This window comes from Neoarius graeffei, chromosome 4 (assembly GCF_027579695.1).
Source record: "Neoarius graeffei isolate fNeoGra1 chromosome 4, fNeoGra1.pri, whole genome shotgun sequence".
Classification (NCBI taxonomy): Eukaryota; Metazoa; Chordata; class Actinopteri; order Siluriformes; family Ariidae; genus Neoarius; species Neoarius graeffei.
Genome location: NC_083572.1, coordinates 115,477,295 through 115,501,843, shown reverse-complemented (window position 1 = coordinate 115,501,843; position 24,549 = coordinate 115,477,295). Strand labels below are relative to the sequence as shown.

At 44.0% G+C, this 24,549-nt stretch overlaps 1 protein-coding gene across 1 annotated transcript; it reads left to right on the top strand.

Annotated features, from left to right (window-relative positions):
* The first annotated feature begins 658 nt into the window (after positions 1-658).
* LOC132885536 (E3 SUMO-protein ligase ZBED1-like) lies at positions 659-2,084 on the top strand. The gene is made up of 2 exons (XM_060920291.1): positions 659-1,428; positions 1,594-2,084. Exons 1-2 carry the CDS (start codon positions 727-729, stop codon positions 2,020-2,022), a joined length of 1,131 nt encoding a protein of 376 aa, XP_060776274.1. The 5' UTR covers positions 659-726; the 3' UTR covers positions 2,023-2,084.
* The last annotated feature ends 22,465 nt before the right edge of the window (positions 2,085-24,549 follow it).

The following is a 24,549-nucleotide window of genomic DNA, read 5'->3' as shown; positions in this document are numbered from 1 at the left end:
TTGTCTTTAGCAACACGTGCTCAGTAGGCCTCACCAGGCCTAACAAACACACTTTAGCTAGGCCATAGGGCCTTTAGCAAACTCACACTAGCAATACAAGGCTAAGCACAGAGCTAATCCTTTGTTCTGTTTAGATAACATTCTTTTGTTTAGCTACCAACAAGCTAGGCCTCCACCACGTGTAGTTAGCTACACGAGGCTAAACACATGGTCAAGTCCTACACACACACACACACCCCTCACTGCTTGTATATATTGATTTATTATTTTTCTTTTTATCTTTGTATAATAAATTCATTTATTAAACAAACTGTGTTTATTTGTGTGAACAACAATATATACATGAAGTCCCCAATCTCCCTCGAATTCAAAAGGGTGCATATAAAAGTTATGTAATGTGGTAAGTGATTGTAATAATTTGGAAATATACCATAATTTAGCTGTTTGGTAATTTATTATTAAGCACCAGGATTAATGGTATGATTCACTAAATGATTCATTGAACGATTCACCAAATGATTCACTAAACGATTCATTGAACGATTCACTAAATGATTCACTGAATGAGACTGATTCTATGGTATGATTCAATTCAAACGAGTCAAAGTAAATGATTCAATGGGATTGATTCATTTTAATTATTAACCTTCAAAATTTAATGAGACTGATTTAACGAGATTGATCACTTAATTTCAATAATTAACTGATTGCACCCACACTGTTGAGATGGCCGGATTTTCTCCACATATCAGATGCTTTGCCCAGACAGTAAATCTAGCTGCACAGAAAGGAATGGCCGTGAACCAGGTCTCCAGACTCCTTTGCAGAGTCAGGAAAATTGTCACGTTTTTTCACAAAAGCACTTCAGCCGCTGCTGTGTTAAGTGACAAACAAAAAATGCTGCAGTTGCCATCGCATAAGCTGGTGCAGGATGTTATCACAAGGTGGAATTCGAGCCACAACATGCTCGAGCGGTACCTCGAGCAGCAGGCTGCTGTTTTTGCAGCTCTCATGGATGGAACCGTGAAGAAAAATCTCAAGGACATTGTCACTCTGACTGAAGCAGACGTGAAGCTGGCAGAGGATGTGGTTCAGGTGCTCAAACCACTGAAGACAATCCCCACCCTAATGAGCACAGATCAGACACCCACTATATCAGTGAGTCTGCCATTGAAACACAAAATTCTGATGTCAATGAAGCACACTGGCTCAGACTCAACAACAGTTAAAGAAATGAAGACTGCTATTACAGCTGATTTTGAGGACCGATACCCAGACACAGATGAGGCCCTAACAGACTTTCTCCATGTGAGTACTGCACTTGACCCTAGGTTCAAATCTCTACCTTTCCTGGATGAGACCACCACAACCTCAACATTCAATAGCCTGACAGAGAGGATTCTGGAACACTTTTCACAGACTGCTCAGGTATTTCACTTTTAGAATTGATATAAATAATTTCATTAAAATGCAAATTATCACATGATGCTTTCATTCAACTGGCTGTACTGGAAACTTTTCTTACATTATTGGATGATTTCAAATTTACTTTATTTGATCTAACACATGATGCTTCAAATGTTTTTGTTTTAGGCCCAGACTGTCAAGGAGGAGAGAGATAAGGGACCAGAGGAGGCCTCTACCAGCAGTGCCAGTGGCAGTACCAGCGCCAGTCCACCTCCAGCGAAAAGAGCACCAATAGCTGAACTGTTCGGAGACATGTTCCCAACATATCTTGGAACATCATCAAAGCCTTTCCGTCTAGAGGTGGAAGAGGAGGTACAACATTACAGATCAGTGCAAAGCCTCTCAGTGGAGTCAAATCCACTTGTATGGTGGCGAGACAATGAAAACCAGTTTCCCCACTTAGCCAAGCGTTTTCTTGGAATACCTGCCACATCTGTTCCCAGTGAGAGAGTGTTCTCCACTGCTGGAGACATTGTCAGAGCACAAAGAGCAAGCCTCACACCAGACAATGTGGACATGATGGTGTTTTTGAAAAAGGATTTCAAAATCTCTTAAATCAGCCAATCAGGTTTAGAGCAATAGCGCAAGTCTGCTAACTCTGAAATGTTTAATTTACTCATTGGGGTAGCATTTTGTTATACAGAACAGATGTTATTTTGAGATATTAACTATTGGTTTAGCACTAGTGCAAGTATGCTACCTCAGAATAGAAGGGAGATATTTCATTTACTTTAACTCAATGGGGTCACATTTGTGACAGAAAAGGGAAACGTTATTTATTTGGTTATTTGTTTACTTTTGCAGCACTAGTGCAATTCTGCTTCCCCAGAATGAAACGGAGATATTTCATTTATTCAATGGAGTAGCATTTTGTTATACAGAATGAAAGTTTGTTGAATGTCTTTCAACAGTATTATTTTGAGAAATAAAACAATCTTTGGATATACATTTGTTCATTTTTGCATACATATTACTCATTGTCTGCAGCGGTCTGAATTATTTGTTATTAAATTATTAAGTTAATGTAAGTAAGTAAATGTTAATAAGTCAAATTTACTACTTTAAAAAAACATTTTTTAAAAAAGTGGGTGTATCGAATCGTGGGTCAAAAATTGTGATACGAATCGAATTGTGAGTTGGGTGTATCGTTACAGCCCTAATCATGACATAAGATTTGCTATCTTCTGAAATCACTCTGAGCTGGGAACTTGGAAGTTTAAAACTGTTAAAGTTGGAGGATGCTGTGGTGATATCATCACATTGCAAAGGAAAAAACAGGACTGAAGAATGTCAACAGTGGCACAGGATACACAAGAACTGCACACTTTCAGAACGAAAATAGCCCTGAGTGTAGCCCATTGCCTGGGGAAGAAACAATCAGGTTTGGTGCTCAAATGTTCACTTCACTTGTGTGGTGATATTGTGGAATTTTTATTTTAGTTTAATTCTCCTTTCTGCCCTGCTGTGATGAGTGTGGAGCTCCAGTAGGGGTCGCTGTGGGCGTCTCGGTCGCGATCCGCCACACATTGAGAGAAATAGAAGAAGCCGTGCGGCAGTTTTGCTGATTGATGAGCTGAGCTCTCCGACTCTACTAATCATCTTTCCATTAAACTCTTTCTGACAGGGTTTTACCCCCACAGTTCCATCTGATCCGTTGTGGGGGATTTGAGGTGGTTAACTGCGTTCTGCTGGAAACATCAAGGTAAGTTCAACTCGGCTAACAGTGGCTCAGTCCCAAATGGGATTCTACTTCCTATGCTAGTGCACTACACAGGATATAAACTAGTGCCCTTTACACACTCTGTAGCGCACTACACAGGATATAAACTAGTGCCCTTTACACACTCTGTAGCGCACTACACAGGATATAAACTAGTGCCCTTTACACACTCTGTAGCGCACTACACAGGATATAAACTAGTGCCGTTTACACACTCTGTAGCGCACTACACGGGATATAAACTAGTGCCCTTTACACACTCTGTAGCGCACTACACGGGATATAAACTAGTGCCCTTTACACACTCTGTAGCGCACTACACGGGATATAAACTAGTGCCCTTTACACGCTCTGTAGCGCACTACACAGGATATAAACTAGTGCCCTTTACACACTCTGTAGCGCACTACACAGGATATAAACTAGTGCCCTTTACACACTCTGTAGCGCACTACACAGGATATAAACTAGTGCCGTTTACACGCTCTGTAGCGCACTACACAGGATATAAACTAGTGCCCTTTACACACTCTGTAGCGCACTACACAGGATATAAACTAGTGCCCTTTACACGCTCTGTAGCGCACTACACAGGATATAAACTAGTGCCCTTTACACACTCTGTAGCGCACTACACAGGATATAAACTAGTGCCGTTTACACGCTCTGTAGCGCACTACACAGGATATAAACTAGTGCCCTTTACACGCTCTGTAGCGCACTACACAGGATATAAACTAGTGCCCTTTACACACTCTGTAGCGCACTACACAGGATATAAACTAGTGCCCTTTACACACTCTGTAGCGCACTACACAGGATATAAACTAGTGCCCTTTACACACTCTGTAGCGCACTACACGGGATATAAACTAGTGCCCTTTACACACTCTGTAGCGCACTACACGGGATATAAACTAGTGCCGTTTACACACTCTGTAGCGCACTACACGGGATATAAACTAGTGCCGTTTACACACTCTGTAGCGCACTACACGGGATATAAACTAGTGCCGTTTACACACTCTGTAGCGCACTACACGGGATATAAACTAGTGCCGTTTACACACTCTGTAGCGCACTACACGGGATATAAACTAGTGCCGTTTACACACTCTGTAGCGCACTACACGGGATATAAACTAGTGCCCTTTACACACTCTGTAGCGCACTACACGGGATATAAACTAGTGCCCTTTACACACTCTGTAGCGCACTACACGGGATATAAACTAGTGCCCTTTACACGCTCTGTAGCGCACTACACAGGATATAAACTAGTGCCCTTTACACACTCTGTAGCGCACTACACAGGATATAAACTAGTGCCCTTTACACACTCTGTAGCGCACTACACAGGATATAAACTAGTGCCGTTTACACGCTCTGTAGCGCACTACACAGGATATAAACTAGTGCCCTTTACACACTCTGTAGCGCACTACACAGGATATAAACTAGTGCCCTTTACACGCTCTGTAGCGCACTACACAGGATATAAACTAGTGCCCTTTACACACTCTGTAGCGCACTACACAGGATATAAACTAGTGCCGTTTACACGCTCTGTAGCGCACTACACAGGATATAAACTAGTGCCCTTTACACGCTCTGTAGCGCACTACACAGGATATAAACTAGTGCCCTTTACACACTCTGTAGCGCACTACACAGGATATAAACTAGTGCCCTTTACACACTCTGTAGCGCACTACACAGGATATAAACTAGTGCCCTTTACACACTCTGTAGCGCACTACACGGGATATAAACTAGTGCCCTTTACACACTCTGTAGCGCACTACACGGGATATAAACTAGTGCCGTTTACACACTCTGTAGCGCACTACACGGGATATAAACTAGTGCCGTTTACACACTCTGTAGCGCACTACACGGGATATAAACTAGTGCCGTTTACACACTCTGTAGCGCACTACACGGGATATAAACTAGTGCCGTTTACACACTCTGTAGCGCACTACACGGGATATAAACTAGTGCCGTTTACACACTCTGTAGCGCACTACACGGGATATAAACTAGTGCCGTTTACACACTCTGTAGCGCACTACACGGGATATAAACTAGTGCCGTTTACACACTCTGTAGCGCACTACACGGGATATAAACTAGTGCCGTTTACACACTCTGTAGCGCACTACACGGGATATAAACTAGTGCCCTTTACACACTCTGTAGCGCACTACACGGGATATAAACTAGTGCCGTTTACACACTCTGTAGCGCACTACACGGGATATAAACTAGTGCCCTTTACACACTCTGTAGCGCACTACACGGGATATAAACTAGTGCCCTTTACACACTCTGTAGCGCACTACACGGGATATAAACTAGTGCCCTTTACACGCTCTGTAGCGCACTACACAGGATATAAACTAGTGCCCTTTACACACTCTGTAGCGCACTACACAGGATATAAACTAGTGCCCTTTACACACTCTGTAGCGCACTACACGGGATATAAACTAGTGCCCTTTACACACTCTGTAGCGCACTACACGGGATATAAACTAGTGCCCTTTACACACTCTGTAGCGCACTACACGGGATATAAACTAGTGCCGTTTACACACTCTGTAGCGCACTACACGGGATATAAACTAGTGCCGTTTACACACTCTGTAGCGCACTACACGGGATATAAACTAGTGCCGTTTACACACTCTGTAGCGCACTACACGGGATATAAACTAGTGCCGTTTACACACTCTGTAGCGCACTACACGGGATATAAACTAGTGCCGTTTACACACTCTGTAGCGCACTACACGGGATATAAACTAGTGCCGTTTACACACTCTGTAGCGCACTACACGGGATATAAACTAGTGCCGTTTACACACTCTGTAGCGCACTACACGGGATATAAACTAGTGCCGTTTACACACTCTGTAGCGCACTACACGGGATATAAACTAGTGCCCTTTACACACTCTGTAGCGCACTACACGGGATATAAACTAGTGCCGTTTACACACTCTGTAGCGCACTACACGGGATATAAACTAGTGCCCTTTACACACTCTGTAGCGCACTACACGGGATATAAACTAGTGCCGTTTACACACTCTGTAGCGCACTACACGGGATATAAACTAGTGCCCTTTACACACTCTGTAGCGCACTACACGGGATATAAACTAGCGCCGTTTACACGCTCTGTAGCGCACTACACGGGATATAAACTAGCGCCGTTTACACGCTCTGTAGCGCACTACACGGGATATAAACTAGTGCCGTTTACACGCTCTGTAGCGCACTACACGGGATATAAACTAGCGCCGTTTACACGCTCTGTAGCGCACTACACGGGATATAAACTAGTGCCGTTTACACACTCTAGTGCACTACACAGGATATAAACTAGTGCCGTTTACACACTCTGTAGCGCACTACACGGGATATAAACTAGTGCCGTTTACATGCTCTGTAGCGCACTACACGGGATATAAACTAGTGCCGTTTACACACTCTGTAGTGCACTACACGGGATATAAACTAGTGCCGTTTACACGCTCTGTAGCGCACTACACGGGATATAAACTAGTGCCGTTTACACACTCTGTAGTGCACTACACGGGATATAAACTAGTGCCGTTTACACGCTCTGTAGCGCACTACACGGGATATAAACTAGTGCCGTTTACACACTCTGTAGCGCACTACACGGGATATAAACTAGTGCCGTTTACACGCTCTGTAGCGCACTACACGGGATATAAACTAGTGCCGTTTACACGCTCTGTAGCGCACTACACGGGATATAAACTAGTACCGTTTACACGCTCTGTAGTGCACTACACGGGATATAAACTAGTGCCGTTTACACGCTCTGTAGCGCACTACACAGGATATAAACTAGTGCCGTTTACACGCTCTGTAGCGCACTACACAGGATATAAACTAGTGCCGTTTACACACTCTAGTGCACTACACAGGATATAAACTAGTGCCGTTTACACGCTCTGTAGCGCACTACACAGGATATAAACTAGTGCCGTTTACACACTCTAGTGCACTACACAGGATATAAACTAGTGCCGTTTACACGCTCTGTAGCGCACTACACAGGATATAAACTAGTGCCGTTTACACGCTCTGTAGTGCACTACACAGGATATAAACTAGTGCCGTTTACACGCTCTGTAGCGCACTACACGGGATATAAACTAGTGCCGTTTACACGCTCTGTAGCGCACTACACAGGATATAAACTAGTGCCGTTTACACGCTCTGTAGCGCGCTACACGGGATATAAACTAGCGCCGTTTACACGCTCTGTAGCGCACTACACGGGATATAAACTAGCGCCGTTTACACGCTCTGTAGCGCGCTACACGGGATATAAACTAGCGCCGTTTACACGCTCTGTAGCGCGCCACACGGGATATAAACTAGCGCCGTTTACACGCTCTGTAGCGCGCCACACGGGATATAAACTAGCGCCGTTTACACGCTCTGTAGCGCACTACACGGGATATAAACTAGCGCCGTTTACACGCTCTGTAGCGCACTACACAGGATATAAACTAGCGCCGTTTACACGCTCTGTAGCGCACTACACAGGATATAAACTAGCGCCGTTTACACGCTCTGTAGCGCGCCACACGGGATATAAACTAGCGCCGTTTACACGCTCTGTAGCGCGCCACACGGGATATAAACTAGCGCCGTTTACACGCTCTGTAGCGCGCCACACGGGATATAAACTAGCGCCGTTTACACGCTCTGTAGCGCACTACACAGGATATAAACTAGCGCCGTTTACACGCTCTGTAGCGCGCCACACGGGATATAAACTAGCGCCGTTTACACGCTCTGTAGCGCGCCACACGGGATATAAACTAGCGCCGTTTACACGCTCTGTAGCGCGCCACACGGGATATATATATGTGTGTGTGTGTATGTATATGTGTGTGTTGGGGGGGGAAACTGTGAGGATGATGTCAGATGCTGAAGGGAGGTGTGTGACAGCACAGCACTACTTTAGAGTTACCATCCAATATTATCAAACATAAGAACTAATGAATATCAATCCACAGTAGGTTTAGATTGTCGACAGCTCAGGAAAGATGCTCATAATTGCTGTTGAACTCTACAATAATTATGTTTACGAGAGTGTGCAGAGTGGAGTAGGTTCCCTGTGGTGGTACACAGACATCGTTCGGTCACAAAAGCCATCAAAAATTAGGTTGATGCTTTACTATATTCTCTCAAGTATGGAGTTTTGCACTGCTATTAGTAGGCATCAAAATGTAAATTAATGTGTCTGGAATGTGCGCTGCACTTTTCAGGTAATTGGCGTTCATCAGTATGTTGAACACTGAAGGAAAACGCTTTGTGGTTTTTTTTTTTTTTTTTTTTTTTTTTTAAGTTGGTTTGCTTCAAAGAGCAACTGCAGCAAATTAATGATATATGCAACAAAAACATGGCCTTAAACTCAGTTCTCTTTTATTTAGTTCCTGTCTAAATTTAACTAAATGTTATATCCAGTTACTTTAGTCTATTTTCCAAAAAAATGTCAGTTGGCTTTAGACACGAGTCAAAGATTCTGATCTTGATGTTGATCTGCATCAGTGTGTCCTACACTAACTAGTATGCTATTAGGAAAAAGTTAAGCCTTAGAATGAATTATTATAGTGAGATAAAATAGTGCTGGAAGGTTTAGATGCATTAGCAATGAATAGCCAGGAGACACTAGTAGAGAATTTTAAAGTGGCGATATATAAACCATTTGAATTCTGGGATAAATATTTAAGGATACATTATTTTATGTCCTTTTACTCCTATATATATATATATATATATATATATATATATATATATATATATATATATATATACACATACACATTTTTATATTTTATATAATATATATATATATATATATATATATATATATATATACACACGAGAGAGAGTGTTTAGTCTATGTCTATTTCTTATCTAGAGTGTTTTATATTGTTTATTTCAATTATTCTACAACCCCGATTCCAAAAAAGTTGGGACAAAGTACAAATTGTAAATAAAAACGGAATGCAATGATGTGGAAGTTTCAAAATTCCATATTTTATTCAGAATAGAACATAGATGACATATCAAATGTTTAAACTGAGAAAATGTATCATTTAAAGAGAAAAATTAGGTGATTTTAAATTTCATGACAACACATCTCAAAAAAGTTGGGACAAGGCCATGTTTCCCACTGTGAGACATCCCCTTTTCTCTTTACAACAGTCTGTAAACGTCTGGGGACTGAGGAGACAAGTTGCTCAAGTTTAGGGATAGGAATGTTAACCCATTCTTGTCTAATGTAGGATTCTAGTTGCTCAACTGTCTTAGGTCTTTTTTGTCGTCTCTTCCGTTTTATGATGCGCCAAATGTTTTCTATGGGTGAAAGATCTGGACTGCAGGCTGGCCAGTTCAGTACCCGGACCCTTCTTCTACGCAGCCATGATGCTGTAATTGATGCAGTATGTGGTTTGGCATTGTCATGTTGGAAAATGCAAGGTCTTCCCTGAAAGAGACGTCGTCTGGATGGGAGCATATGTTGCTCTAGAACCTGGATATACCTTTCAGCATTGATGGTGTCTTTCCAGATGTGTAAGCTGCCCATGCCACACGCACTAACGCAACCCCATACCATCAGAGATGCAGGCTTCTGAACTGAGCGCTGATAACAACTTGGGTCGTCCTTCTCCTCTTTAGTCCGAATGACACGGCGTCCCCGATTTCCATAAAGAACTTCAAATTTTGATTCGTCTGACCACAGAACAGTTTTCCACTTTGCCACAGTCCATTTTAAATGAGCCTTGGCCCAGAGAAGACGTCTGCGCTTCTGGATCATGTTTAGATACGGCTTCTTCTTTGAACTATAGAGTTTTAGCTGGCAACGGCGGATGGCACGGTGAATTGTGTTCACAGATGATGTTCTCTGGAAATATTCCTGAGCCCATTTTGTGATTTCCAATACAGAAGCATGCCTGTATGTGCTGCAGTGCCGTCTAAGGGCCCGAAGATCACGGGCACCCGGTATGGTTTTCCGGCCTTGACCCTTACGCACAGAGATTCTTCCAGATTCTCTGAATCTTTTGATGATATTATGCACTGTAGATGATGATATGTTCAAACTCTGCAATTTTACACTGTCGAACTCCTTTCTGATATTGCTCCACTATTTGTCGGTGCAGAATTAGGGGGATTGGTGATCCTCTTCCCATCTTTACTTCTGAGAGCCGCTGCCACTCCAAGATGCTCTTTTTATACCCAGTCATGTTAATGACCTATTGCCAATTGACCTAATGAGTTGCAATTTGGTCCTCCAGCTGTTCCTTTTTTGTACCTTTAACTTTTCCAGCCTCTTATTGCCCCTGTCCCAACTTTTTTGAGATGTGTTGCTGTCATGAAATTTCAAATGAGCCAATATTTGGCATGAAATTTCAAAATGTCTCACTTTCGACATTTGATATGTTGTCTATGTTCTATTGTGAATACAGTATCAGTTTTTGAGATTTGTAAATTATTGCATTCCGTTTTTATTTACAATTTGTACTTTGTCCCAACTTTTTTGGAATCGGGGTTGTATTTTTATTTATTGCATTGCCTCTTTGCACCGTGGGTTAGAGAGGACTGAAATTTCATCTTTGCTGTATGTCGAGCATGTATAGCATATTTGACAAAGTTGATTTGACTTGACTTGAAGATTTGTATCAAGTAAAATTGAATTGAGTTTACAGTATTGGAACAAGACTATCAGTGGAAGACAGTGGTATGAGTATAGACCTCGTAAATTCATGGCATCTTATTTGGCTGACAAAATCCATGCCAGAGAATGTCCAAATCAACCCTGCAAAATCTGTCCTGTGTGGCAGGATTCCTCTTTAGGTTTACAGCCAAGGAAGTCCTGAATAGTGAATTTCTGCCCTCGTATATATCTCTGCATATATATCCTGCACCACTCTTGCATACTTTTCTGCCACTCCTGACTTCCTCATACAACACCACACCACCTCTCTTGACATCCTGTTAGATGCTTTCTCTAAGTCCATAAAGACATACTGTAACTCTTTCTGACCTTCTTTATACCTCTGCATCAACATTCTCAAAGCAGACATTTGCATATGTAGTGCTCTTTCTTAGCATGAAGCCATACTGCTGCTTGTTAATCACCACCTTTCTTTTTAACCTAGGTTCTAATCCTGTTTCCCATAACTTCATGATGTGTCTGAACAACTTTATACCTCTGTAGTTACGACAGCTCTGCACATCACCCTTATTCTTGAAAATTGGGACCGGTACACTTCTCCACCCCTCAGGCATCCTCTCACTTTCTGAAATTGCGTTTAAACAATCTAGTTAAAACTCCTCTGCCATCTCTCCTAAACATCTCCAGGCCTCCACAGGTATATCATCCAAACTAACCACCTTTCCATTTTTCATCCGCTTCATAGTTGTCCTCACTTTATCCTTGCTAATCCACTGCACTTCCTGATTCACGGTCTCTCGCCATTGCTCACCAGACATTGAGCTTCTAACTGTAAATTGTAGACCATTCTATCTGCCCAGGGAGTTTACTTTAGTTTCCATCACTGCTGTGTACGTGCCCCCCAGCGCTAACACAAAGGAGGCTATGAGTGTTCTCTACCGGGCCATCAGTGAGCTGCAATCCGCTCACACTGAGGGCTTTTTCATTGTGCCTGGGGATTTTAACCAGGCCAACATGAAGACAGTTCTCCCTCATTTTCACCAGCAAGTGGATTGTGCAACCAGGGGAGTGAACACATTAGACATGGCTTACACGAACATGAAGGATGCATTCAAAGCAACCCCCTGCCCCCACCTTGGCTCTTCTGACCATTTATCCATTATGCTGATCCCTGCATATAAGCCCCTGCTGATCAGAGGGAAACCTACAGTGAGGCAGGTGAGGGTGTGGTCTGAGGGGGCTATGGAGGCAGTACATGACTGTTTTGAGTGCATGGACTGGGACATGTTCAAGGAAGCTGCCACTTATAATGATCAAACCAACATAGATGAGTATGCTATGTCTGCATCAGCCTACATCAATAAATGCATGGAGGACGTCAGCAACATAAAGAGCATCACCACCCGGGCCAACCAAAAGCCCTGGATGACTTATGAAGTATGCAAAATGCTAAAGGCATGGAACTTAGCCTTCAAGTCTGGTGATGAGAAGGCACTGAGAACAGCGAGAGCTAATTTGAACCGTGCCATCAGATTAGCAAAGCGTGCTCATAGTCAAAAAATCCAGGACTTTTTCCACAACACCACCAACACCAGGGATATGTGGAAAGGCATACAGGCTATCACAAACTACAGGATAACCCCTCCCAAGTGTGATGATGTGGATTTCCTAAATAAACTCAATAACTTCTTTGGGAGGTTTGAGGCACTAAACACTCCTGCAGTGAAAGCTGTTCCCCATCAAGATGAAAAGGCACTTTGTCTCGATACAGCAGAGGACTCTGAGGAGAGTCAACACACGAAAGGCCCCGGGCCCTGATAATATTCCTGGTCAGGTGCTCAGGAAATGTGCAGACCAGCTGGCTCATGTTCTAACGGACCTCTTCAACACCTCACTGGATCAAGCCAAAGTCCCATCATGTTTCAAGACTGCCACCATCATCCCAGTGCCAAAAAAAACCTCATCACGTCACTCAATGACTACCGGCCTGTCACATTCACTCCCATTATGATGAAGTGCTTTGAGAGGCTGGTAAAGGAGTACATCACCTCCAGGTTCCCTCCCACATTCGACCCCTTCCAGTTTGCCTCCCGGCCAAACCGCTGCACTGAAGACGCCATCTCCTCCACTCTTCACCTGAGCCTTGCACACCTGGAGGAGAAGAACACTCGTGCGGATGCTGTTCCTGGACTTCAGTTCAGCGTTCAATGCTATCATTCCACAGCATCTGGTGAACAAACTGGGTCCTCTGGGCTTCAGCACCCCCTTATGTAACTGGCTGCTGGACTTCCTCACTGAAGGACCACAGTCAGTGCAGGTTGGACAGAACACCTCCAGTGTCCTCACCCTCAGCACAGGCTTTCCTCAGGGCTGTGTCCTGAGCCCTCTGCTGTTCACTGACGATAACGACCTGGCCTATAGAGAGGAGGTAGAGCAGCTGGTGGGCTGGTGCAGGGATAACAACCTGATCCTGAACGTGGACAGAACTAAAGAGATCATTGTTGACCTCAGGGAAGAAGCTTTTCTTCATCTCCAAAGTTATCCTACAGACCACCATCCGATGCTGCCTAGCTTTGTTCTCCCTTGTCACCACCTTGCAGTCTCCAGTCTCTTTCAGATTGGACCTCCTGCATGGGATATAATCCACCTGTGTGCACCTTACTTTAGGGATAAAATTGTCTCATGTTTAAAGTCAGTAAAATTCTGTAAAGCTGCTTTGCGACAATGTCTATTGTTAAAAGTGCTATAAAAATAAACTTGACCTTTCTCGAAACTGTCACCTTGTGTTCCTCTCTCTTCTTGAAATAAATGTTCACCACAGACATTTCCATCCTTCTTGAAAAATCCATCACCATCTGTCCTTCTGCATTTCTCTCCTTGACACCATACCTATCCATCACCTGTTCCCTTCAATATGCCCATTGATGTCTGATTCAATCACTATTCTCTCTTCCTTGGGCATACCTTCATCCAGCTCACTCCAGAAATCATCTTTCTCTTCAATTTCACACTCAACTGATTGGGCATAGGCACTGACGGCATTCATCACCACACTACACCAGACAACAGCCTGGTTCAACATCTTGTTGAGCCAGGCTGTTGTCCCCACGTGCCTCAAAGCCACCACCATCATCCTGGTCCCGAAGAAGCCGTCTCCCTCCTGCTTCAATGACTACCACCCAGTCGCACTCACTCCCATCCTCATGAAGTGCTTTGAGCGGCTAGTCATGCGGCATATCAGGTCTGCCCTCCCCGCCCCCCACCCTGGACCCTTCCAGTTTGCATATCAGTCCAACCGTTCGACCGACGACGCCATCTCCACTGCCCTCCACTCAGCCCTCACCCACCTGGAGACAAAAGACTCGTACGTCAGAATGCTGTTTATAGACTTTAGCTCAGCATTCAACACAATCATTCCTTAGCAGCTCATTCATAAACTGGACTAGCTGGGATTCAACACCTCCCTGTGCAACTGGCTGCTGGACTTCCTGACGGGGAGACCACAGGCTGTACAGGTCGGCAGCAACTCCTCCAGCACCATCACATTGAACACGGGGGGCCCCCCAAGGATGTGTGCTGAGACCCCTCCTCTTCACTCTGCTGACCCACGACTGCACACAAACACCCAGCTCCAACCTCTTCATTAAGTTTGCGGATGACACGACTGTGGTGGGTCTCCTCAACAATGGCGATGAGACAATCTACAGGAGTGAGGTGAGCCGCTTGGCCATGTGGTGCAAGGACAACAATCTCCGCCTGACCGTGGAGAAGACGAAGGAGATTGTTGTGGACTTCAGGAGAGCGCACACCCAGCATTCTCCACTAACTATCGACAGTGCTGCAGTGGAGAGGGTGAGCAGCATCAAGTTTCTGGGTGTGCACATCTCTGAAGACCTGTCGTGGAGCAACACCACCGCATCACTGGCCAAAAAAGCCCAACAGCATCTGTACTTCCTCCGCAAACTGAGGAGAGCAAGAGCCCCGGCCCCCATCATGCACACATTCTACAGAGGCACCATCGAGAACATCCTGAGCAGCTGCATCACCGTGTGGTACGGCGCCTGCACCGTGTCCTGCTGCAAGACTCTGCAGCGCATTGTGAGAGCAGCTGAGAGGATCATTGGTGTGTCTCTCTCCCTTCTCTTATGGATATCTATAACTCCCGCCTCACCTGTAAAGCCATCAGGATTGCAGGTGACCCCACCCACCCATCTCACAACCTCTTCAGCCTGCTGCTGTCGGGGAGGAGACTGCGGAGTCTCTGGGTCAAAACCAGCAGGCTCAAGAACAGTTTCTTTCACCAGGCAGTCAGGAGGCTCAACTCCCTCCCTGTTCTGCATTTGACATCATGTCACCCTCACAGTCCCCCCCCCCCACACACACACACACAGGACTGCACATTTCACTTTACCTCGCTCATTTGCACTATTCCACACTACCTCACCTTAACAGCTGCTAGTTTGTTTATATTGCTTATTTCATATTTACCTGCTATACCTCAAGTGTCCTTGACTGTTTATTTTATGTCCTTTTGCTCCAATTTGTGTTAGTGTTTAGTCTATGTCTATTTCTTATCGAGTGTTTGAAATGTTTATATTGCTTATTTCCATTATTCTCTTATTTATTGCACTGCCTGTTTGCACTGTGGGTCAGAGAGGACTGAAATTTCATCTGTGCTTTATGTCAAGCATGTATAGCATATTTGACAAAGTTGACTTATTTCCAGCTTCATACTCTTCAGTGTTTGACACACTCTTTTTAGCTCCAAAACACTCTTGTCATACTCTTCTTTCAGGATAACACCTAACCCATTTCTCCTCCCATCCACACCATGGTAGAACAGTTTGAACCCACCTCCAATGCTCCTGGCCCGAACACTAACCCCTTCCACCTTGTTTCTTGCACGCATACTATATATCCACCTTTCTTCCCTCCATCATATCTGCCAGCTCCCTCCCTTTACCAGTCATAGTGCCGACATTCAAAGTTCCGACTCTCACCTCCACACTCCTACCGTTCCTCGTCTCCTGCTACCTCTGGACAGTCCTTCCTCTTCATTTTTATGTATGTACGAATGAATGAATGAATGAATGATCAGTTAACTATATATTTAAGGAATATCATCCACTGAAATATTTCTGCAAAAAATTTGTCAGAAGCCTCCACTTTGAGTTTTGCACTGAAAGAGACAAAGGGCAATTTTTTTTATCCACGGAGATCAAATAAATTTTACAGCCAAGTGTCAAATCTAACACTTTACAAATCACATGGAGGATGATTTTGTTTTTATGTATGCCCTTCTGCAAGTTTAGACACTTTGAGCAGCAGCTTAACAATGAACACATGGAGATTAGAAATCTTTGGCAGTCTGGCCTTAAGAGACCGTCATTGTTGTGCTCCTGGAGTGGGTTCTGCTGTGGCTGTAGAGCCCAATTCTAAACTTGCAGTCCTTGTTGGAAACAGAGCAGATGTAACGTGTGTTTAGGGTTGTCGTTGATGCCTCTTGCTTCATTCTGGCTCTTTTTTTCAGCTGCAGTCTGGCCCCTCCTTTTATCTGCCTCTGTGATTCCCTTCCAGGTGGCCTGGTGCCAGGCAGCTTGGTCCTTGGCTTGTAACTCCCAGCTGTCCACAGTGATGCTGCAGGTGATCATGTGTCTCTTACAGATGTCCTAGAATCTCAATGCAGTGTTTTTCCCCAGAAAAAAAAATTAAAGCCCTAAATTCTGGCATGATAATATACAGACAATTAAGCGCCAACAGTGCGAAAGCGAGTGCCAAAGGTGCGAAACGAAACTCGGGGGGGGGGGTCCAGGGGTATGTGCCCCTGGGAAGTTTTTTGAAAATGGATGCTCTCGGGTGCATTTTCAGGGTCTCTGAGACGTTTTAGATCCATGATTATAGGATAGGGCGGCACGGTGGTGTAGTGGTTAGTGCTGTCGCCTCACAGCAAGAAGGTCCTGGGTTCGAGCCCCATGGCCAGCAAGGGCCTTTCTGTGTGGAGTTTGCATGTTCTCCCCGTGTCCGCGTGGGTTTCCTCCGGGTGCTCCGGTTTCCCCCACAGTCCAAAGACATGCAGGTTAGGTTAACTGGTGACTCTAAATTGAGCGTAGGTGTGAATGTGAGTGTGAATGGTTGTCTGTGTGTCAGCCCTGTGATGATCTGGCGACTTGTCCAGGGTGTACCCCACCTTTCACCCGTAGTCAGCTGGGATAGGCTCCAGCTTGCCTGCGACCCTGTAGAACAGGATAAAGAGGCTACAGATAATGAGATGAGATTAGATTATAGGGTAGATTTTACCATTGTTTTCAATGATTTCTAACCTAAGTAGTATTGATGTTTGAAATTTCACCTTAAATGAATGAACCCTTGATTATCACTGTTACCAGTGAAATTGACCATCAACCTGTCCTTGCATACATACATACATACACATAATTAAGGGGAGTAGACAGGACAGGAAGACTGGGGGGGAAAAAAAAAGAAATTACAGAGAACATGAGGAAACATGCAAGTTAAACAGTTTTGTTATAGATTACTGAGGTATATGATAGATTGAAAATCTACAGGGCTCCCTTAATTATCTATGATCAAGTAGTGCTGTAACAAAAATGTGCATGAAAATATGAACAGTGGTTTGCTCCATCTTATGCAATCCAATGAAGAGAATCGATTATCATGACCTCCTGTTGATCACAAAGGGATCTGAACTGAAGAATTACCACCTTAAAATAAGTTGTTGTATTACTATAACTGTAATGATTTAGAATGTTTCTGTGTACAACCCTGATTTCAAAAAAGTTGGGACAAAGTACAAATTGTAAATAAAAACGGATTGCAATAATTTACGAATCTCAAAAACTGATATTGTATTCACAATAGAACATAGACAACATACCACATGTTGAAAGTGAGACATTTTGAAATTTCATGCCAAATATTGGCTCATTGGAAATTTCATGACAGCAACACATCTCAAAAAAGTTGGGACAGGGGCAATAAGAGGCTGGAAAAGTTAAAGGTACAAAAAAGGAACAGCTGGAGGACCAAACTGCAACTCATTAGGTCAATTGTCAATAGGTCATTAACATGACTGGGTATAAAAAGAGCATCTTGGAGTGGCAGCGGCTCTCAGAAGTAAAGATGGGAAGAGGATCACCAATCCCCCTAATTCTGCGCCGACAAATAGTGGAGCAATATCAGAAAGGATTTCGACAGTGTAAAATTGCAAAGAGTTTGAACATATCATCTGCAGTGCATAATATCATCAAAAGATTCAGAGAATCTGGAAGAATCTCTGTGCGTAAGGGTCCAGGCCGGAAAACCATACCGGGTGCCCGTGATCTTCGGGCCCTTAGACGGCACTGCATCACATACAGGCATGCTTCTGTATTGGAAATCACAAAATGGGCTCAGGAATATTTCCAGAGAACATTATCTGTGAACACAATTCACTGTGCCATCTGCCGTTGCCAGCTAAAACTCTATAGTTCAAAGAAGCAGCCGTATCTAAACATGATCCAGAAGCGCAGACGTCTTCTCTGGGCCAAGGCTCATTTAAAATGGACTGTGGCAAAGTGGAAAACTGTTCTGTGGTCAGACGAATCAAAATTTGAAGTTCTTTATGGAAATCAGGGACGCCGTGTCATTCGGACTAAAGAGGAGAAGGACGACCCAAGTTGTTATCAGCACTCAGTCCAGAAGCCTGCATCTCTGATGGTATGGGGTTGCATTAGTGCGTGTGGCATGGGCAGCTTACACATCTGGAAAGACACCATCAATGCTGAAAGGTATATCCAGGTTCTAGAGCAACATATGCTCCCATCCAGACGACGTCTCTTTCAGGGAAGACCTTGCATTTTCCAACAACAATGCCAAACCACATACTGCATCAATTACAGCATCATGGCTGCGTAGAAGAAGGGTCCGGGTACTGAACTGGCCAGCCTGCAGTCCAGATCTTTCACCCATAGAAAACATTTGGCGCATCATAAAACGGAAGAGACGACAAAAAATACCTAAGACAGTTGAGCAACTAGAATCCTACATTAGACAAGAATGGGTTAACATTCCTATCCCTAAACTTGAGCAACTTGTCTCCTCAGCCCCCAGACGTTTACAGACTGTTGTAAAGAGAAAAGGGGATGTCTCACAGTGGGAAACATGGCCTTGTCCCAACTTTTTTGAGATGTGTTGTTGTCATGAAATTTAAAATCAGCTAATTTTTCTCTTTAAATGATACATTTTCTCAGTTTAAACATTTGATATGTCTTCTATTCTGAATAAAATATGGAATTTTTAAACTTCCACATCATTGCATTCCGTTTTTATTTACAATTTGTACTTTGTCCCAACTTTTTTGGAATTCGATGATCCTTCCCACCATCGAAGCTGACCCGTGGCACCCCATACCCTATGCCTATTGGGAGGGGCTTATAACCCATAGATTGACAGCTTCTGTGTTGTGTCCTCACACTAGGGTGAGGTTGAACATGTGGAGATTAGACAACTGACTTGTAAAAGGATTATATGAGACATGTCTGGGTTTTTATTATGCATTCCTGTTAAATCGTTTAAAATCCCCATCACACTTATTTTTCAGTTTTGGTCAATTAAATCATATCAAAGCCTAGTTGAGGGTCTTGGTTATGGAATCAAACAGTGACAGCTTGGGGGTACCAGGATTAAAATTCATAACCCATTTGATCAGTAATCTAGAGCCCTGTCCTGTTCATACAAACTTTACCCAGGGAGTGGCTGCAACCACGAGCCATCCTTCATCGCACAGCCCTGGAGAGCAGGGACTGGCAATAGGACACTTTTAAGCCAAAGTCTTTGCATCTTGTGCAACAAATACAACAGATCTGTATTGACTTTGGACCGCAACAATGTTCCTCTGACACAAGAAGTTTGTCATCTCTTGTACAGAGGTACAAATGAAATCAAAGGTTTCTACTCAGTTGCCCATTAATTTTGGGGCGTGAGATGCTTGAACAGGTTCTTGGACCCCCATACATTTTGGTATGTTTTGGGATGTTACAAAACTTTAGAGAACAGACTGTTGATACTGTGGCATGTAGCTCAAAACGGAGACATTTTTCCAGGTACTCTTGCCCAATGCCAGGTCACTACATTGCTGACTGTGGTTCTCCTAGGTAGAGCCAGACAATGTATACAAGTGGCCTCAGAATCTTTACACCTATACACTTCTGTATACTTCCCTAAAATTGATTCTTGCCACAATACACAAAATTCAGCAACCTGGCTTGCTTGCTGTGTGTGACTCCCAAGATGGCCATTAAGATCTTTGTTTCCATTGCTGCTTTGTGCAGTGGTTGGACAATCAGGCAGCCTTGTCCCAAAGCAGATTTGCAGTACTAAATTGATGACATCTTCATCCAGGCCACAAGTGCCTGGGGGTTTATGGATGGTGCCCTCATCCTTATGGATGATGAAATAGAAAGCTAGTTATATAAATTACGATATTTCTGTGAACTGTGGATAACTGACAAGGTTCCTTGTCACTTGGAACTGACATCAACTTGGTGTCAGTAATGGTGTTGAGTCAAAACTCTAATCGAACTACAAACATGGCTTCCCAAGACTACAACGCTCAAAGTACACAGCACCCCGTCTCCTTCCGATTAAGTTTACCTGACAATCGTTAACTGTTAATCAGCAGTGCTACTTAAGCCTCTTTCTCACACACCTTCAGTGCGAAATATCATTCTGTTTACCCAGTCATACCCAGCCTTTCTTGTCTGCCTGCCTCCGTCTAGTTTCTTGGATCTTTGCTGCGTTTACCTGTTTCACACTCTAGTCGGCTCTCTACTATTCTGTTTGCCAATCGACCGACCCCGTCTGCTTTCTGACTTCGAGTTTTTGTTCTGATTTGGCTACGCTTCCTGTTTGCATCCCCACTCTCCCCTGCATATACATCCGTGAGTGCCTTCAGTCTGACAGGATACTTCACCTCAAAATGGATATAGCAGAGGAGGCGAAGCAGACAGTTTTAAATGCTCAGGGATGCCTCTTGGGGGAACATCAGCAGATGCTCGCCGACCTCAGCACCAGGATGGCACAGTTAGCAGCTATGATGTCGCAGGTCCTCTGAACGCATTCTGATGCCTCTTTGAATCCCATGCAGCTTCTCCCAACTCCTGAGAAATATGCCGGTGATGCTCTTAACTGTAAGGGATTTCTGCTTCAGTACTCCATGTACAACCCCGATTTCAAAAAAGTTGGGACAAAGTACAAATTGTAAATAAAAATGGAATGCAATAATTTACAAATATCTCAAAAACTGATATTGTATTCACAATAGAACATAGACAACATATCAAATGTCAAAGTGAGACATTTTGAAATGTCATGCCAAATATTGGCTCATTTGAAATTTCATGACAGTAACACATCTCAAAAAAGTTGGGACGGGACAATAAGAGGCTGGAAAAGTTAAAGGTACAAAAAAGGAACAGCTGGAGGACCAAATTGCAACTCATTAGGTCAATTGTCAATAGGTCATTAACATGACTGGGTATAAAAAGAGCATCTTGGAGTGGCAGCGGCTCTCAGAAGTAAAGATGGGAAGAGGATCACCAATCCCCCTAATTCTGCGCCGACAAATAGTGGAGCAATATCAGAAAGGAGTTCGACAGTGTAAAATTGCAAAGAGTTTGAACATATCATCATCTACAGTGCATAATATCATCAAAAGATTCAGAGAATCTGGAAGAATCTCTGTGCGTAAGGGTCAAGGCCGGAAAACCATACTGGGTGCCCGTGATCTTCGGGCCCTTAGACGGCACTCCATCACATACAGGCATGCTTCTGTATTGGAAATCACAAAATGGGCTCAGGAATATTTCCAGAGAACATTATCTGTGAACACAATTCACCGTGCCATCCGCCGTTGCCAGCTAAAACTCTGTAGTTCAAAGAAGAAGCCGTATCTAAACATGATCCAGAAGCGCAGACGTCTTCTCTGGGCCAAGGCTCATTTAAAATGGACTGTGGCAAAGTGGAAAACTGTTCTGTGGTCAGACGAATCAAAATTTGAAGTTCTTTATGGAAATCGGGGACGCCGTGTCATTCGGACTAAAGAGGAGAAGGACGACCCAAGTCGTTATCAGTGCTCAGTTCAGAAGCCTGCATCTCTGATGGTATGGGGTTGCATTAGTGCGTGTGGCATGGGCAGCTTACACATCTGGAAAGACACCATCAATGCTGAAAGGTATATCCAGGTTCTAGAGCAACACATGCTCCCATCCAGACGACGTCTCTTTCAGGGAAGACCTTGCATTTTCCAACATGACAATGCCAAACCACATACTGCATCAATTACAGCATCATGGCTGCGTAGAAGAAGGGTCCAGGTACTGAACTGGCCAGCCTGCAGTCCACATCTTTCACACACAGAAAACATTTGGCGCATCATAAAACGGAAGATACGACAAAGACCTAAGACAGTTGAGCAACTAGAATCCTGCATTAGACAAGAATGGGTTAACATTCCTATCCCTAAACTTGAGCAACTTGTCTCCTCAGTCCCCAGACGTTTACAGACTGTTGTAAAGAGAAAAGGGGATGTCTCACAGTGGGGAAACATGGCCTTGTCCCAACTTTTTTGAGATGATGTCATGAAATTTAAAATCACCTAATTTTTCTCTTTAAATGATACATTTTCTCAGTTTAAACATTTGATATGTCATCTATGTTCAATTCTGAATAAAATATGGAATTTTGAAACTTCCACATCATTGCATTCTGTTTTTATTTACAATTTGTACTTTGTCCCAACTTTTTTGGAATCGGGGTTGTACTTCACTACCATGCCAAACCTCTCAGATGAATGTAAGATCGCAAAGTTTTTCTCGTTCCTCACCGGTAAGGCGCTACAGTGGGCTAGCATGGTATGGAGGAGTGGAGAGGAGCATACAACCTCATGAGCATTTTCTAGAACTACTCAAACGAGTGTTTGAACACGAACCTGAAGGGATTGAAGTCCGGGAAAGTCTACTCACCATCACCCAAGGTGCAAGAGGAGTAGCCGAGTATGCGCTGGACTTCAGAACTCTTGCAGCCACTAGTGGATGGAATGAGCCAGCTCTGAAGGCAGTGCTTCACCAAGGTCTTCGTCCCGAAATATTGAGTGAACTGGCTTGTAGAGATGAACATCTCACATTGGACTCCCTCATAGACCTTACTATTCAACTGGATCACCTACTTTCCAGCGGACCCTCTCTCAGGGAGGACACCAGACCAACTCTGTCAGCTGATGCATCCACACCCATGGAGGTTTTGCAAACTAGACTGAAATGCTCTGAATGAGAGAGAAGGCGACACGAGGGGCTATGTTTCTACTGTGGGAGTTCAAATCATCATATCACGCAGTGTCCAGTCCGTCCAACTCGCAATATCATCTCTGAGCCTGCTCCTGACTTGGTGAGTCTGGTGAGAAACTTTAACTCACAGTCATTTTAAAGTGCCTGTGTTGTTGAAACTGCCAGCCTCGACCCATGTGTTATCTGCCTTTGTTGACTCGGGGCGGAGGGGAACTTCCTCGACAGTTCAATCGTCCAGGAGTTTGATCTGCCCACAACCCCTCTGCAGAGTCCACTTGGCATCAGGACCATCAACGGAGGACCAGTAGGAGATGGTCTTGTCACTACTAGAACCACTCCCGTTAGTATTCAAGTAGGAGCTCTCCAATTAGAACACATTTCACGCTTTGTGATTTCTATAGTTAACCATGACAACATCCTGGGTTACCCATGGTTACAGCTCCACGACCCATTGATATCTTGGCAGAACAAGGAAATCCTCCAGTAGTCCTCCACATGCTTTCAGAACTGTTTATGTCCACAGCTCTGTATTTCGTCTACTTCTGTCGAAAGTCCACAGCCAGATTCATTGGACAATGTACCTGAATGTTATTCTGATCTGAAGGAGGTTTTTAGTAAGAGTAAGGCTTGTGGCTCATCACCACACCGCCCTTACGATTGCGCCATCGATCTCCTCCCAGGTACATCACCTCCACGCAGCCGCATCTACCATGGAACAAGCTGCCATGGAGGAGTACATCCCGGAAGCACTCAAACAGGGTTACATTCGTCCCAAGTCACCTGCCTCTGCAGGATTCTTCTTTGTGGAGAAGAAGGGAGGAGGCCTTTGACCTTGCATAGACTTCAGAGGACGAAACCAAATATCTGTAAAGTACCCATATCCTCTTCCACTGGTTCCCTCTGCATTAGAGCAACTACGTTCTGCAAGAATCCTTTCTAAACTTGACCTGCGCAGTGCATACAACCTAATCAGAATCCGAGAGGGCGATGAATGGAAGACTGCTTTCAGCACCACCGTCAGCCATTTTGAGTACTGGGTCGTGCCATATGGCCTTTCCTCAGCACCAAGTGTCTTCCAATGCCTAATAAACAACATGCTCCAGGACATGCTGGGGAAGTTTGTAATCACATACATTGATGATGTCCTGATTTACTCTCCTGATGTCAGCATGGATTCCTCCAAGGTGTCTGCCATCACATCTTGGCCAGTACCCACGTCTGTGAAGTATGCACAAAACTCCCTCAAGAACCCTGCTACACCGTTAACATCTTTTCAGTGCATGCTCGGC

Excerpts from the sequence above, each read along its gene's own strand:
- LOC132885536 (XM_060920291.1), top strand. The coding sequence starts at position 727 with ATGGCCGGATTTTCTCCACATATCAGATGCTTTGCCCAGACAGTAAAT. Across the intron at positions 1,429-1,593 it reads ACTTTTCACAGACTGCTCAG|GCCCAGACTGTCAAGGAGGA; the intron begins GTATTTCACTTT and ends TTTTTGTTTTAG.